The 17320-nt window shown below is 49.9% G+C and overlaps 1 protein-coding gene across 1 annotated transcript; it reads right to left on the bottom strand.

Annotated features, from left to right (window-relative positions):
- Positions 1-1048: 1048 nt before the first annotated feature.
- TEX45 (testis expressed 45) lies at positions 1049-16603 on the bottom strand. The gene is made up of 8 exons (XM_036741908.1): positions 16054-16603; positions 14841-14944; positions 14643-14743; positions 6433-6548; positions 6106-6221; positions 1971-2163; positions 1596-1678; positions 1049-1231 (listed from the first exon to the last, which is right to left on the bottom strand). Exons 1-8 carry the CDS (start codon positions 16601-16603, stop codon positions 1049-1051), a joined length of 1446 nt encoding a protein of 481 aa, XP_036597803.1.
- Between the last annotated feature and the right edge of the window lie 717 nt (positions 16604-17320).

The raw sequence follows: 17320 nt of genomic DNA, 5'->3' as shown, positions 1-17320 counted from the left end.
TTCTAAGGGCCCTCCCAGCTCTGACATCCCCTGTTCTAAGGGCCCTCCCAGCTCTGACGTCCCCTGTTCTAAGGGCCCTCCTAGCTTTGACATTTCATGTTCTTAACGCTGCCTTGAATTTGCTGTCCTGTCATCTCCCCCATCAGCCCATGAGCTCCTCAGGAATATGTCACTTCCCTTCTCTAATCTGCCTGTTAGCACAGCCTAGGACACTGCGGGGAGGTGGGGTGGGAGGGTGGGACGTCCTTCACAGGGCAGCCTCTAGCTTGGCCCTTCTTGCAGCCAAGCAGCCATCCTCACTCCTACCAGCATTATAGTCACTCTGACCATGAGCTCTGTCAGAGCTCAGAGGTCTCCAGCTCAATCTCCTTCCAGATCAGGGAGGATCTCTTCCAGATTCCCTGATAGGAACTGGCTCAGCCTCTTCTTGGACACATCTAATGACAGGCAGATCTTAATAATTCCTTCCTTATTTGGTGCCAAAATGTGCCTTTCTGTGTCTGACCCCAGTGTTCCTATTTCATCCCCCTGGAGAAGCCAGACCAGCCCCCTTTCAATTACTCAAAAGCAGTTCTCACATCCTTCCTCCCTGAGTCTTCTCTTCCCAACCCAATTTCCTTTGACATAGCCCCACATAACATGGTCCCTCACCTTCTTGCCACACACTCCAGCTTATCAATGTCCTTCCTAAAAGATGGCCACACCCAGACCGGGCCATGGGGCCTCCTGCTCACTGAGATTGCTAGCAATTCCTGGGTGTAAGGGGGAGGGAGCGGATGGTCCCACTAAAAGCAGCATTCCCGGGAAGTGAACCTGGCAGTTTGCAGGGGGGAGTTCCCAAGGTTGCCCCTTCCTCTGCTACTACCTATATATTAAGGTCACAACTCTTAAAATGAGAGAAAATCTTGTTTTCCTTTTGCTCTAAGATGGGGGCCATGGTCTGTGGGCAGGGCAGGGTTTGTGGCAGGTGTCCATAATGGGTCAAAGGTCAGTAGAATTTGTGAAGGACAGGGAACAAGGATGCCCACAGCAGCAGGGCTGGCCCTGCTCAGCAGGGGATCACAATTTCTTTGCCTGCCCAGCGCTTCTGCAAACCCAGGGGCACGCTGCTTTCTTGAAAGTCACTCTCCCGCTGGACCAATGGACCAACATATTTGAATGGGTAGCTGTCCTTGTATTCGGTGGAAAATTCGTGGTCAGGCTGAGGGGGCAGGATGTGGGCATATTTAACCTAAGGAGACACAAAAGATCCCCTTTGAAGCTAGGGGTTCCCCATCATCACTTCACTCAGTCCCCATAACCAGACACAACCTTGGCAGACCCCAGCCTCATCTGTGGCCATTGTGAACTCCGTTGTCTAGGGCAGTGCTGGGAATTGGGGCTGAACAGGTCCTAGGGAACAAATTTATGAATAGAGGAGGGAAAAAGAGCATGATGGAGGTGATTTGAGGTCCCTCACCCAGCCCACCTATCAGACTCAGTTTTAGATTTGAGTAAATTGCTAAAAGAGACTAAGGAACAGGAGAGTTTGGGGACAGTGGGGAAAATGATCCTTTGTCCTTCCCTCCCTCTCCTCAAAGCTCTGGGCCTCTTACCCTCTCCTTTATCTCCTCAGGCACTGGATTCTTCTTGACTGAATGGGGTCCCAACTGACTCGAGGTTGTCAGGAAATCCATCTCTGTGGGCAAGAACTAAGGGTGAAGAGGAGGCTTGAAATCCTGGAGAGAGGAGACTGACCTAGGGGCTGAAAGCAAGAAGATCCCTAGGCCTGAAGGAGCTGACATGAGGTTAGTCAGCCAAGCCTCTAGGTTAGAGCTGTCCATAAAAACCCAGCCTCCCAGGAACCCCACAGGAGGCCCTAGCCTGAGCAGAAACATAGGGCCCTTTGTCACAGCTAGCTGGAGAGTCAGGGCAAAGCAGGGCATTCAATGACCCTGGGAGACAAACTCCCATAGGTTCTATAGCCTCACCATTGGTACCCAACTTGACATTACTTTCCAAGAGCAAACGAGTCCTAACTGTCCCTGATGAAGATGGTTTGGGGTATGAGAAACACTTCTGGTGTGTGGTGACCATGTTTTCTGGCTTTGGATTCTTCTCCCCCAAGATCACATGACTTTTCAGCGTATTGATTCGTCCCCTGGTACTTTCTTCAGGCTTCATCTAGGAGGGAGCAAAATGGAGAATGAGCCTCAGGTGTTGAGGAGAACATAAGGAGATTGGCCTATTTGGAAGGGAGGGCACATTTGGGGTAGCTGCAAGAAAGAAAAAGTCAGGCAGCTGAAGAAAGGCCTCGAGTGCCAGAATAACCATTTTAGGAAGTAAATAGCTGGCTAAGAAAATGGTGTCTGAGGAATACCATCACCCAGTGGATAGAGTACCAGCCCTGGAGTCAGTAGAACCTGAGTTCAAATCCAGCCCCAGATATTTAATAGCTGTGTGACTCTGGACAAGTCACTTAACTCCAATTACCTAGAAAAAAAAAAGAAAATAATATCTGAGAAGATCTAGAATTTTTAAAGCAGTGTGGTACAATAGAAAGAGTGTGGCTTCTAGAATCAGAGGACCTGGGTTCAAATCTCTCCTCCACTGGCTCACTAAGTGGGTGACCTATGGCCAAGGGTGTACTGGTAAATATTAAACAACCAGTTCCATGGGGCAGGGAAGGAGAGGGGGAAATGGGCTTCTGACACATTTGGAAATTTAATCGTCATTATTACCATTTTTTCCATCACTTTAAGTCTAGACCATGAACAAAATAACAAGCCCTGATTTGTAGCGTTTGCAGATTTCCAAAGTCTAAACGTTCATGTTAAAAACTTAACAATTAGCTAGGTTAGAGGTTGCTCCAGCACACCCTGTCTTGGGCCCTCAGTTCCTTCGTCTGTAAAATGAAGAAGTGGGTACAGGGGTGGGGAACCTCTAGTTCCTCAAGTGCAACCCTTTGACTGAATCCAAACTTCATAGAACAAATGTTATGTAAAACTTGGACTCAGTCAAAAGGCTGCACTTGAGGACCTAGAAGGCCACATGTGGCCTTGAGGCTGAAGCTTCCCCATCCCTGGAGATGGTCTCTGAGGTCCCTTTCAGCTTTAGATTTTTATTTCTATGACCACAGCTTAAAATATAAGAATGACAGAGCTGTTGGTCAGGGATGAAGTGGACCTATAGAGACCTATTAAAAATATTTGCCTAAAGTCTGGTTAATTTGAGCAAAAAGTTCTCAAACTGAAAAAAGGGAGAAGCTCAGTCAATAAATCTTTATTAAGTACCTACTATGTGCCAGGCAGATACTAAGTGGGAGAAACAAATACAAAAAAAAAGACAATTTTTACCCTTAAGTAGCTTTAAATCTAATGGCTGAAAACAGCATACAAAAGGAAGCTGAAAGGGCGTAGGGAAAAAGAAGGTACATAGCCCGTGGGCCTGATGGAGAAGTGCAGAGAAGCAGAGCCAGGTGGTAAACGAAGAGATGCGAGAAGGCACACCCCAACTATTCCTTTGCAGAGGGGAAGAGGAGGAGAGAAGGAGGGGAGGTCTGCTCCTACCTGCAGAAGATTGCTTATAATGTCAGATTTGCTGAATTTGTTTTTCCTTGTTACTCTTTTTAATTTTTTTAATCCTTTGTTATAAAAGATGGCTCTCTAGTTCAGGGTGAGGGAAGGAGAGGGATACAAGGGGAAATCTAGGTAATAGAAATGGAAGATAGCAATAAGAATCTATTTTTTTAAAGAGGCCGAGATTAAAAACTACTCATGTGTTCTGTCAATCCAAATATCTAAAAGTGTAGCATCCTGCATTGAAGGAAGGAAGGAAGGAAGGAAGGAGGGAAAAGAAAGCAAGTTCTTCTCTCTCATAATTCATTCCATCGGTCATAATTCTTCTTTACAAGTTGACTATTGTGTAAATAAGTTCAGTGCAAAGTTATATGTAGAAGATATATCAGATGCCATGCCGTCTTGGGGAAGCAGGGGGAAGCAGGGGGAAGAAAATCTGGAACTCAAAATCATGCGGAACTGAGCGTTGTAAACTAAAAATAAAAAATCTTAATTAAAAAAAGAAAAAGATAGCAAGGATCAGAATTTCACAGAGGAACTATCTAGCAAGGTGCCCAGTAGCAAAGTTACCACAGCCTGGAAATAGTGTGATGCAATGGAAAGAACGCTGACCTCGAGAAATTCACCTACCTTTCCTGTGGGCTTCAGCCATCATGGAGAAGACCCCTGAGACCCCCAAGTTAAAATGCTGCCTTAGGGTTTACTTACCAGCTTTGTGACCCTGGGTAATTTATTTCACCTCTGTTTGCCTCAGTTTCCCTAGCACCCACTTCTCAGGGCTGTTCGGAGGATCAAAGGAGGCGACGTTTGTAAAGCACTAGATAAATGCTAGCTATTATTGTGTGGCTGGGGTTCCCTACCTCCTCCCATCCCTGCAGTGATCTATCACTAAGAGTTCTGAGAACCCAGAGCTCGGCTGGATGCCCCTTGTTACTCCTTCTCAGGCACAGAAACTGGGTAAGGAAGGATTTTCCTCCTCCCCCAAGGCCCTGGCCAGGACCTTTCCCCAGATGCCAAGGTCAGAAGTTACACTTAGGGTGGCTGGAGAGATAAGGAGGGAGGCAATCTCCTGATTCTCCTCCTATCTCTTTGACTGCTTCTCCTCTGGCTCCTTTGCTGGATCCTCATCCAGGTCATGCTCTCTAACCATAGGTGACCCTCAGGCTTCTGATCTATGCCCTCTTCTCTTGTCCTACTATGCTACTTCAGTTGGTGATCTTGTCAGCTCCCATGGATGGAATTACCATCTCTAACCTGATGATTTTCAAATCTACCTGTCCTGCCCCAACCTCTTTGCTGACCTCCAGTCTTACATCTCAGACTGCCTTTCAGACATCTTGAACTGGATGTCCAGTAGACATCTTGAACACTAATACATCCACACCAGAACTCATTATCTTTCTCTCTAAATCCTCAGTCCGTCCTAACTTCATTAATACTGTCAAGGGTAGCACTATCCTCCCAACCTCAGGCTCATAACCTAGCGGTCATCTTGGGCTCCTCGCTATCTCTCACTGTCCACATCCAAGCCATTGCCAAGGCCTATCAATTTCAGCTTTGCAACATCTCCCAAATATGTTCTCTCCTCTGACACTTCCCGAACCCTGGTCCAGGTCCTTATCACCTCATGCCTGGGCTATTACAAATAGCCTGCTGGTGGATTTGCCTTCCTCAGATCCTCCCTCACTCCATTCAATCGTCCATTTAGCCACTAAAATGATCTTCCTAAAGCTCAGTTCTGACAATATCACACCCCTACTCAATAAACTGCCTCTCACCTCCAGGATCAAATACAAAATCCTCTGCCCTTCATAACCTCACCCCCACCTATCTTGCCAGTCTTCTACCACCTTACTCCCTGACATACTCTTTGATCCAGTGGCACTGGCCTCCTGGCTGTTCCATGAACAAGATACTCTCTGAGCTCTGGGTATTTTCTCTGGCTCTCCCCCCATGCCTGAAATGATCTGGCCCCTCTGCTCTGACTACTGACCTCCCTGGTTTCCTTTAAGTATCAACTAGAATCATATCTTCTATAGGAAGTCTTCCCCAATGCTTCTTAATTCTAGTGCCTTCCCCCAATTAGTTATTTCCTATTTATCCTGTATATTTATTTGCATGTGATCACCCCCATTAGACTATAAGCTCCTTGTGGGTAAGGACTGTCTTTTGCTTCTTTTTGTATCCCCAGCACTTAGCACAGTGCCTGACATGTAGTAGATAGTTAATAAATGTTTACTGATTAGTTACTTGTGCAAGAGACAGAGCCCTGGATTGGGAATGGGTAGACCAGTGTTGTTCTTTCATCTCTGCCACTAACTCATTGTGTGACTTGGGGCAAGTCTATTCTCCTCTCTGGGTCTCAGTTTCCTAATCTGTGGCGAAAGGAAAGTGATCACTTCCCTGCACCTCTCTCCTCCCGTCTCCATGTAACCAGCTGTGAACTGAGAAGATGGTGAGGGAGGTACTTTGAAAAGTAAAGATTGTTACCCCCAAAAGCTTCCACCATCAGGAGAATGGGATCCCTGTTGGGGAAGCAGGAACTGACCCAGGTAAAGAAGTGGTGATTTGTGGTGAAGTTGCTTCTTTCCCGGCATCTTTCAGGGTCTTGGTCTCCCTTCAGTAGTAGTGAATCTGATAGGGGTTGCTGCTTGAAGACGGGCTCTGTTTAGGGGAAACATATGTGGGTCCACCAGTCAGATCCCAATTTGTCATCTTCCCACCAGGCTCCCCTGTCCAACAGGGACTGTATTCCCTACCCTCCCCCATCCTTGCCTGTCACTTTCCCTGCCATAGTTCTATTCCTGTCCTTGTCCCTAATCCTGACTCTGCCCTGCCTTGCCCTGCTTGGAATCCAGACCCTACCCCTGCCTACCAGATGTTTCCACAGAAGCCATGTCCTTGTAACCTGGGGAATAAGCGTGGAAATGGCCATCCCTAGGCTGGATGTGCACCTGGAAAATGTTGGCTGCAGCCTCTTTCTTGTTATACCTGCCATGAAGAGATAGAGGGAGAGAGAAAGGCAAAGCCCTCTGGACTGGCAGAAGAAGCACCTGAGTCTCCTCTGGAGTTCTAGGTCCCACCAGGTACCTACTAGCCCAATTCACTCCCCAAGTTAGATCCACACCCTCAGCTCTCTTCAGCCATCCTATGGTGTAGTAGATAGAACTGAAATTGAGAAGTGGAGGGCCAGGGGTTCAAATCACAGCTCAGACTTTTACTGGTTATGTGACTCCAGGCAAGTCCTTATCTGTAAACTAATGATTCACTCTCTTAAGTTCCCGGTTAGCTCTAAATACACAATCCCACAATCCTTCCTATCCTATCCTATCCTATCATCTCCAATCCTTCTCTGAATTGTCCCATCACTGCTCAGGTCTTTGCAACCCTAGACTGGATCACTCCCATCAATCACTTCCTCCAACCACCCCTATTCACATGCTGCTAACTGGAGGTGGAGGAAGTCACACAACCATAGTGACTAAATGACACATGACCAATTCATGTTCTCCAACCTTAATTGAGTCCTCACTGCGGCAAGACAGTCCTCCCTAACCGATTCCCAGTCTCATTCCTCACAGAACTATTATAAACCCTCTCTTTACTCCTCAAACCTTTCATGTCACCCCTTCCACTGTCTCTTACCTGAGGACCTTGCTGAGGCCATTCACCATGAGCTTTCTCTTCTTCTCTCCACCTCAAAACCCCTTGATATTATCTCCTATTCTCTCCCCCTCTCTACCAGTCTCTGACAAAGAAGTGGCCCCTTTCCTTGCCAAAGACAACCTTTCTTCATTGCACTTGCTCCCATCCCCTTCCATCTTCTCCAGAAGTAAATTGTAACTTCAGTCATATTCTCTCTCTCTCTCTCTCTCTCTCTCTCTCTCTCTCTCTCTCTCTCTCATTTCTCCAATTAAAAAAAAAAAAACCTTCACTAGACCCTACCTTCTGCTTATGCTATTATCCTATATCTGTCTTCCATTTCTTAGTCAAACTCCTTGAAAAAGTTGTCTACATTTACAGACTCCATTGTATCTCTTCTTACTCCCTTTTTTATTAGTCTTTTTCATCAATATAATTTTATTTTTTTCCTTTTTTCTTTTAAAATATATTTAGATACTTTGCAAGCATTTATCTCTTCCTCTCACTGCACCCCACCCCAATTGAACAATAAAAAGAAAACCTTCATAACAAATATACTTAGTCTAGCAAAACAAATTCCCACATTGGCCATGTTCAAAAATGTATTTCTCATTCTGCATTTTAAATCATCATCTCTCTGGCAGAAGGCAATTGGCATGTTGCTCATTCCCATTCCCTTGCCTTTGCATTCTGGCTTCTAACTTCATCACTCAACTGAAATTGCTCTCTCCACAATTACCAATGATCTCTTAATTGTCAACTCTGATGGTTTTTTCTCATTACTCAAGCTTCTCTGCCTCTCTACTGCCTTTGGTCCTGTTTGACCACATTTTCCCCCTGGAGACTCTTTCCTCTCCTCTACCGATTTGTGTGATACTGATCTCTCCCGATTTTCCTCTTGGGTGACTTCTTACTCTTCTTCCTTAAGCTCATCCATATCATGATCCCTACCCATGGATGTTCCCCATGGCTCTTCCTTAAGCCTTCTTTTCTGCTTTCTCTACACTCTTTCTCTAGGTAACGTCACCAGCTTCCATGTGTTTAACTATCATCTTTATGCAAATGGCTCCCAGATCTAGATATCTGAGCTTTCATCCTCCATCACCAAATGCCCATTGGACATCCCAAACTTAATACATCCAGAACTGAACTCATTATCTTTCCCTCCAAACACAGTGCTTTTCCAGGCTTCTCTAGTTCTGCTGAACATACCATCCTTCTTCCAGACTCCCAAGTTAGTAATTTTGACATTATCCTATATTCCTTCCTCTTCCTCATCCAACATATTCAAGCAATTGCCAAACCTTGCTATTTTTTACCCATACAACATCTCTCCTCTCTTATCCCTTGTCCCTACTCCCACAGCTAGCACCCTGGATCAGGACCTTATCACCTCTCACTTAGATTTTTTCGACACCCTCCTACCTGGTCTCTCACCTTGCTGGAGCATCTATACACTAAAGCCAAAATGATTTTCCCCCAAGAGAGGTCTGACCATGTCTCTCCCCTACTCAATCAATTCTGGCAACTTCCATAGGTTCTGTTCAAATAAACACTCCTCTATTTGGCTTTTAAAGCTTTTCACAACCCCATCCCAATCTGTCTTCCCAGCCTCATTGAACAGTACTCCCTCTCTCCCCATGTTCATCACACAAACCACTAAATGGAGCTCTCTATGGCTTTCATGGCTAGCCTTCCTGTCTGGAATGTACCCTCTCCTCACCTCTGGCTCTCAGGATTCCTCTCTTCCTTTAACATGCTGCTGAGGCACCACCTTCTCCACGAACCCTTTCCTGATCCCAACTGCTAGTGCCCTCCCTCCCAAGCTACCCTATATTTACTTTGATGTGAGTCTCTTCCTATGTATACTTATATATCTACTCCTTGTCTCCCCCCATTAAAAGAAAGCTCCTAATGAGCAGGGATTGCTTCATTCATTATGTTTACAACTCAGCTCCTAGTACAAAGCCTGTCACATAATGGGCACATTATACATTTGTCATTTAACTAAGTGATAAACATTCCCCAGGGGCCTGGGAGGAATAATTCTGTGTGGTAGGAGGGATGAAAAGCAAGAATAGGAAATAGGAGAAAAAGAAAGTGAAGGAAAAAGAAGAGAAGAGATAGGAAAAGAATAATGAGGAAAAAGAAGGAAGGGGAAGGAAGAGGAAAGAAAGGGTGGAGGAAGAGAGAAGAAAAGAAGATACATGGAAGGAGGAAAGAACAGAGGAGAAAACGAAAGATGTTGGGATTTGGGTGGGGGTGGGACGCCGCTTAGGGCTGGGTGGAGGGTGGGGCAGGGACTACAGCTTTCCGGGTATAACGCTTTTCCGGGTATATCGCTGGGCGGTGCCGGCTTAGGATGAAGCCCGTCCATATAAGGCAATGTTATAGCTCTCGCCACTGGATTGGCTGCAATAGGTTATATAATGTACGGGGATAGGGGAAGAGAGTCAGAGTCGAGCAGTCGCCGTGGAAGATGTACCAATAAAGACCGTGAGCGAGATCCTCTGGCGTTCTGTCTGGTGAATTCCGGTCTGGGTGGAGGCCAGGCCGGCCGGTGACGACCGAAGGCTCGGTGTAGGAGCAGAAGAGGTCCCCCGGGGAGGACTGCCCGCGACCCCCGGCCCAGGAAGAGGCCTAGGGGGAACGCGGCAGGTTGGCGCCCGAACAGGGACCGGCCTAGGACGGCTGGACCGTTGCAGAGTTCCGGAAGAGCCCCGGTGATAGGGGGGACTAGCCCAACTAGGGCGGACCAGACAGCTTCTCCGTGCAGGTAACGGGGGAAAGGCCCGGAGATGGGGCAAGCGCGCAGCCTCCCTTTGCTGCGGCCAGAGGATCGGGACTTATTAACTTTACAGGTCAGAACTGCTTTGTCTAAACGGGGGTTGTCCGCCTCCACGGAGCAGCTAAAGCGGCTCGTGGAAAAGTTGCTGGTGGTGGCTCCGTGGCTCATACACTCGGGGTTTCAGCCGGACCGTTTTCCGGTCTTACAGCAGCAAATGCTGTCTTATCAAAAACAGTGCCCGGGTTTTCTTCTTCCGGAGGACTTTGGCTTGATGGCCGCCATTAAGGGGTTGCTCGACCCCAGGCCTCCTCCGGACACCAGCACGGCAGAGACTCAGACGGAGACCCGGCCGCTCGGTGGGGGCCCGGGAGGAGAGACTGATCTGACTGAGGTGGTGGTAACTGGGCCAAGGCCCGCGGCCTCTGCTCCCCCGTTGTACCCTTGGGAGGATATGCAGGAGGCGGGAAATGAGCGGCCTCAGGCGGAACATACAGGACAATGGCCCCTTTTAGAGACGAAAAGACTAGTCTCGGAGAACTGCTACCACGCTTCAGGCGCAGTTCGACTTTTTGGAGCGGTGGGCGCACCCAGCAAAGATGGCGCCGGTTTCCGGCCGAGGGAGGAGTCGCGGGCGATTCCCTCCTGCGGGGAAGGGGAGGCGCGAGGGAGGGGTGGTGTGCCAGAGGGCCGCCCACTGCCCCGCCCTCCAGAACAGGAACGCAGATCTACTTCCTCTTTTCCCCACTTGGACGGCGAAAGCGAAAGCCGCTATGAGCGGCTCAGCCCGGGGGATAGATCAGGCGGGTACCTTCCTCTGATACCTCGCGCGATCCGTGAAGCTATGCGGTCCGGAGAGGTGGTGGACTCAGAAATCTCTGAGGCATTTCCATTATTTCTGGATAATGGTACCCGAGTTTTTCAGCCCCTGCCGCTGAAGACCATTAGGGAATTTAAGCAGGCGGTGCAGGAGAATGGCCCCGCTTCCCCGTTGGCACAGCGCCTTCTTTCTAATATGACTGTCTCCACAGTCTGGACCCCGCGTGATTTCGATGACCTCGCGTTGGGGGTCCTGAGCCCTGTGGACTACACGGCGTTCCAGGCTATCAAAGAATCGGAGGCTAGAGCGCTCCAAGCGCGCACCGGGGGGCCCCCGGGGCGGGTAGACCTGTTGTTGGGCCGGGGACAATACAGTGATCCCCGGGTACAGGCCACTTTTAGTAACCAGGAGCTGGAGGATGTGCGGGTAGTGCATCAACAGGCATGGCAAAGGCTGGGGCGTACCTCTGCAGGAACCCCAGCTGGCCTGGCCGATATGCGCCAGAAGCCAGGGGAGAGCGCACTTGAGTTTGCCACGCGAGTGCGGAGATACGTGGACAGCACGTTTGCAGGGCCGGGCCGGGAACTCATCATTAAGCAGATCCTCCGAGAGGGGTTCCGGGGGGAGGCGAAGACAGCTCTGGCGGCCTTGCCCCCCGACGCCACCCCGGACCAAATGATAGAAAAGGTGATGTCCCTCGCTCCTCCCTGTCCCATGGAAGTCTTGGCGACGGCCATAGAACGGGACCGGAGGGATCGCTTGAAAGAGGAGGCCGCGAGAAATGACGCCCTGGTAGAGGCTTTGAACCGCCTCGCGGTCTCCCGGGACTCCGGATCCGACCGTCGGTGCTTTAAATGTGGTCAGCTGGGTCACTTTCGGGCCCAGTGTCCACAAAGCTGCGGGTCGGGACGAGGCACCCCAAATTGCTTCCGCTGCGGAAAGCCTGGCCATATGGCGAAATTTTGCCGCTCCGACCAAAGGAACCCCACCCAGGAGTCGGGAAACGAGCACGGGGGGCCGAGAAAGCGGGCAACTCGCCCCCCCCGGGTCCAGTCCTTACGGCGCGAGACTCAACCACCCTTCCCTCGTGGGGGGCAATAGAAATCCCGGTCCAAGGGCCAGCAGGAGTGCTCCTGGCCACGGGGAACCCTTTTCAGTCCCGCTATACCGTTCCCACCCAGGTGCTGGCCCCCGGTGACCCGTTACTGGTAGTTAACCCACACCCTATTCTAGTTGATATTTTTCCAGGTGAGGTCCTCGCTCAGGCAGTGCCGTTCCAGGACACAGAGGCTGATTCTTGCCTTTGGATGGAGAAGATCACAATGGACCGCCCCATGATGATCCTCCTGGTGGAGGGACAGCCAGTGCGGGGTCTCGTAGACACGGGAGCCGATCGCTCCGCGCTGCCCCGCAACCAGTGGCCTCCTCAAATTCCACGCCGACGAGCTGGCAAGCCAGTAAAGGGAGTGGGAGGAGTAGTGGAGGCATGGGAGGCCGCCAGGCCTATGACTTGGAGACGGGACGCGCTTGAGGGCCAGTTTAGCCCTTTGTGCGTTCCCGGTCTCACCTATGCACTATGGGGTCGTGACATCCTTGCACAGCTCGAGGTTACCTTGTCCGGCCCGGATACTTTAAACTCTTGAGGGCCACTGATCGTGACACGGGCACCCCCACACCCCGAATCACTTGGACATCTGCCACGCCAGTGTGGGTAGACCAGTGGCCCCTCCCGTTGCAAAAGCTCGTCGTAATGGAGGAGATTGTCCAGGGTCTGCTCCTTCAGGGCCAAATTAGGCCCTCCACTAGCCCTTACAATTCTCCTGCCTTTGTCATTAAAAAACGCGGTGGAAAAGGCCGCTGGAGACTCCTGGTGGACTTGCGGGCCATCAACCGTATTATGTTACCAATGGGGAAGCTCCAGCCCGGGCTTCCTTCTCCCACGGCCATTCCGGCTGGATGGCCTTTGGCCGTGGTGGACATAAAGGACTGCTTTTTCTCCATTCCCCTCCACCCGAAAGACACCCCCAAGTTTGCGTTCTCTCTGCCATCTACTAATGTTTCTCGTCCCCACAGGCGGTTCGAGTTCAAGGTTCTCCCGCAGGGAATGGCCAACAGCCCTACGCTGTGCCAGAGACATGTGGACGGGGTGCTGGAACCGGTCCGTCGGGACCACCCTTCAGCTCTCCTTCTTCATTATATGGATGATATCCTGGTGGCGGCGCCTACTCAGCAATTGTTGGACCCTTGCTTGAGAGATGTTCGGAGGACGCTACACCGTGCGGGCCTGTTCCTGGATCCTGAGAAGCCATGTGCCCGACAGCTGGACTTCGCCTGCTCTGGGGGTTCCTCATCGTTCACCGGGAGCGGCGGTTCTCTCTTGGGAGAAAGAGGGAAAAAATTGGACCTTGACTCCTCAGACTGTTCCCCCCCAGGACGTTTGCGTCCAACCCCCTTTCTTCTGGCTCCTCATCAACGCATCTCTCTCCGACCCCCTTCTCAACTGTTCAAAGGTTGAATGTTACCTCTCCCCTTGCTGGAATGGCTCCTTTGCGCCGACTGCGGTGGTGGCCCTACCTGGCTGCTGCGGCGGCCTTCCTCGCCCTGCTTATTGCGGTCCGCGTTCTTTGCGCCCGCATCTCCCTGCTTTCTCGCCGCCAGCGGGTTGGTTACCGCGCCCTGCGGGCCGTAGGTGTGGGGGAGGACCCCTCAGGTTGGTTGGATCTTGATTCCGCTTTGTGAGCACTGCCCTATGTTTCCCCTTCTTCCTTTTAATTTTAGTTTAAGGGGTGAATTGTTGGGATTTGGGTGGGGGTGGGACGCCGCTTAGGGCTGGGTGGAGGGTGGGGCAGGGACTACAGCTTTCCGGGTATAACGCTTTTCCGGGTATATCGCTGGGCGGTGCCGGCTTAGGATGAAGCCCGTCCATATAAGGCAATGTTATAGCTCTCGCCACTGGATTGGCTGCAATAGGTTATATAATGTACGGGGATAGGGGAAGAGAGTCAGAGTCGAGCAGTCGCCGTGGAAGATGTACCAATAAAGACCGTGAGCGAGATCCTCTGGCGTTCTGTCTGGTGAATTCCGGTCTGGGTGGAGGCCAGGCCGGCCGGTGACGACCGAAGGCTCGGTGTAGGAGCAGAAGAGGTCCCCCGGGGAGGACTGCCCGCGACCCCCGGCCCAGGAAGAGGCCTAGGGGGAACGCGGCAGAAAGAGAGGAGAACAAGTGAGCTGAGAGAAAGGGAGAGAAGAGAAGGGGAGGAGAAGGGAGGAAAGAGCGAGAGAAGAGAGGGGAAAGGGAGAAAGAGGAAGGAGAAGGAAAAGGGGAAAAGGAAGGGAGAGGAAGAAGGGAAGGGGAAGAGGAAAGGAAGAGAAGATGGAGAAAAGACAAGAAAGTAGTGAGGAAGAGGAAAAAGTAGGAGAGGAGAGAAGAAAAAAGGGAGAAAAAGAGGAAGAAAGATTCAGAGAGAAAAAAGAGAAAGAATGATGCCTGGAAGAAAGGGGGAAAGCCTAGCAAACAAGAGTGAATTTGAGGTCCCTGGCAAATATTTGTATGTTTGAGGAGGAGAGGGTCCTATCTCTGCAGCTCTAGGGTCCCTTCTAGTTCTAACAGCATAAGTCTATAATAGTGGAATTTCAGACACTGGATTGAGGCAGGAAGGGCCAGCAGCTTTTCAAGAGGAGATGCCTTGGTGAGCTCCCCCAGGGGTGTGGTAGTGGTATCAGCAAGGGATGCTTCGGTCCCTTCCCAACTTGAGCCAAATCATGGGCTTTCTCAGCACTGGTGCAGGCAAATTTTATCCCTCCATTTGACCACCTCCCAATAGGATCTTAGCCATACCTGTGCTGGGGCAGGCCCTGAGGAGTATAGGCATTCTTCTGCTCTGAACGGATTCCTTCTAAGCCAATTCTGGAGTCTCCTAACTGCAGGTGGGAATTCAGCTGCTAATAGACAGGCACATGGTCAATGGGAGTGATGAAGCCAGAGAGGGCTTTTTGCCTACACCTCATCACTGCAGTAAGTGAGGCAAAGGTTTACCTTCTCACAGAGGTGGTGAGGAGAAATATATTTTCCTTGGAATTCCTCTCTATAGGAGGTATCTGGATAAGTCTCCATTCCCCACTTCAGAGGAGAAGGTCCTCCTAGCAACAGTACAGATGAAAGGGGGTGGGGAGGAACAGAGACAGAGATCAGAACAAATGTTTCAGGAGTGAAGCCCAGAGACAGAGGGAGGTGGCATCAGAGAATCAGGAAAAACGTGAGGACCAGGTGAGACATGGAGAGACAGAATCAAAAAGAGAGTGACATCAGAGCAAGAATAGTGAGAGGGCAGAGTGGAGAGAAGAGAAAAACAGAAAGAGAAAAGAAACAAAGAAAAAGGACAGAATAGAAATCAAAACAGACATGAAGACAGAGACAGACACAGAGCAGAAGAATAGAAAGAAAAAAAAACAGACAGGGAGACAGAGACAGAAGGAAGAAGACAGAGACACAGAAGCAAGAGAGGCAGTTAGAGAAAAACAAGAGACACAAAGAAAGAAGGAAGGAGAGAAAAAGAAAGACCAAGAGCCAGAAATAGAAACAAGGAAGGACCAGGACAAAGAGGAAGACCAAGAGGAGGTGGGGTAGTGAGAAAGACACACAGACATTGTCTGTTTCCCATGATCTCAGTAAAACTGAGAGCAAAGGAAGGTGGGGATTAATAGCTTCATTTTTACAGAAGGGACATTGCAGTGGTGAGAAGAATAAGGACTCACCCAAATTCACTGAACAAGACAATAACCAGGCTGGGACAAAAACCCAGGTCTCCTGACTCCCAGACTCAGGGTCTTTTCATTGCAGGAGGTGCATGTAGGGGTGAGATCAGGCACGTAGGGGTAGGACAAAGGTGAATCTTCCCATGATGAAAGCCCAGCTTAGGTTCTGGTGAAGGCCATGCCCCCCATCCCCTGCCTGCTGACTGATAGCTGAGAAAGGGTTTTAGGGAAGTCAAATGTGGTTGGATCTCCAGGGAGAGGGAAGTACATCAGCTTTACTATCCATTCATTGCCCTCTCCTGATCTCCTTGGGGGTTGGGAACAGGAGACCAAGGGAGTGGGGAAGGGAGCAGGAAGGAGAGAAGCTGAGACTATGGGCCCTTTAAGGCTAAGGCCAGGGCAAAGTGTGAACCAGACATCAGGTAAAGACAGACCATGGACAAGGCCAGAGCCCAGGGCTTGGAGCTGGGGCAGCATTAGGGTGCCCCCCTCACCCAGGTGCAGGGTAGGAGCTTGGACTTGGGGGAACCGGTGCTGGGGCACGAAGACCTGACGATTGTGAGACAGGGGGATCCCCAACTTGTCTCTGTCTCCACTGGGGAAGCTATCTTTATCGAACTGCCTGCGGGCTTCCTTGGTGAAAGGATTGAAGTCTTCAGGTCCCGGGTAGGTATACTTCTCTTGGAAAGTGGTCTTGAAGACTTTGATTCGGGGGTCTCCGTGCATCTTCAGGTTGCTGGTTTGCATCGGCAAGTTGATGCTTGATTGAGAGCTGCTCAGGTCGTGGACAGGAAAGGCTGTATGCATCTCGGTGTCAATCTCTCGGATCTTTTCCAAGTCCTGATGGAAGAGCCCCTTGCTGGGGCTTGGCACAAAGGGGGCAGCTGTATGGACGCCCCAGTGGGCAGGGAAACAGCTATCAAAAGTAGTCTTCATACACCCTTCCAGGAGGCGGATGTCAGGCCCAATTTTGAAATGGGAGGACTTGAGGAATTCAACTCTGGGGAGGGGAGCAGGGAGGAGCTTTGGAGGGCTGTCAGCCATCCTGATCTCACAGAATGAGCCAGGTGGCAGTTTGGGCCCAAGTCCAACTTCAGCGGCTATACACCACTGTCCTGCCAATGGAAGGAGAGGACGAATGGTTAGCAATGCTGGATTTCATTTATTAATCTAATCACTCATTCATTTAACACACATTTATTCAAAAGTTACCTCTCTAATCCCAAAGGGGAGAAGGAGGAACAACATTTATATAGCTCTTACTATGTGCCAGGCACTGCGCCAAGTGCTTTCCAGTGATTATCTCACCCTTTTCAATTTTCTTTTATGTTGTTTTCCTCATTAGAAGGTACGTCGTTTGAGGTCAGAGACTGACCTTCTTTCTGCTCAGATTTGTGCGTTCAGCTCTCAGGCCATGCCTGGCACATAGTTAAAGCATAATAAATGTTGACAGACTGACTAAAGGTTACTGTTGCAAAGAGTTCTGAGAGAGATACAAAGTCTAGACAAGACTCGGTCCCTGCCCTCAAAAAACCTGCTGTCTAGTAGAGGAGATAATACCAACTGGTAACTAGAGTTCACAATATTACTTAAGTGCAATACAGAAACATAAAATCCCAGGGCTGAAGGGGAAGGTCCTGAGTGGCCCAGACCCTGGGCCAGCCCAGCTCAGCTTCACTGTTGTCATACCTTCTGAAAAAAAAAAAAAGGTTTGGTCCAAGCAGTATTAGTAAAAGTGGGAGTGTCTGAAAGAACTTAGGA

This window comes from Trichosurus vulpecula, chromosome 1 (genome assembly GCF_011100635.1).
Source record: "Trichosurus vulpecula isolate mTriVul1 chromosome 1, mTriVul1.pri, whole genome shotgun sequence".
NCBI classification, from domain to species: Eukaryota; Metazoa; Chordata; class Mammalia; order Diprotodontia; family Phalangeridae; genus Trichosurus; species Trichosurus vulpecula.
This window is presented reverse-complemented; position numbering and strand designations above follow the sequence as displayed.

Excerpts from the sequence above, each read along its gene's own strand:
- TEX45 (XM_036741908.1), bottom strand. The coding sequence starts at position 16,603 with ATGGCTGACAGCCCTCCAAAGCTCCTCCCTGCTCCCCTCCCCAGAGTT. Across the intron at positions 14,744-14,840 it reads CTCACCACCTCTGTGAGAAG|CTGAATTCCCACCTGCAGTT; the intron begins GTAAACCTTTGC and ends GTCTATTAGCAG. Across the intron at positions 1,679-1,970 it reads TGTCAAGTTGGGTACCAATG|AGATGGATTTCCTGACAACC; the intron begins GTGAGGCTATAG and ends TCTTGCCCACAG.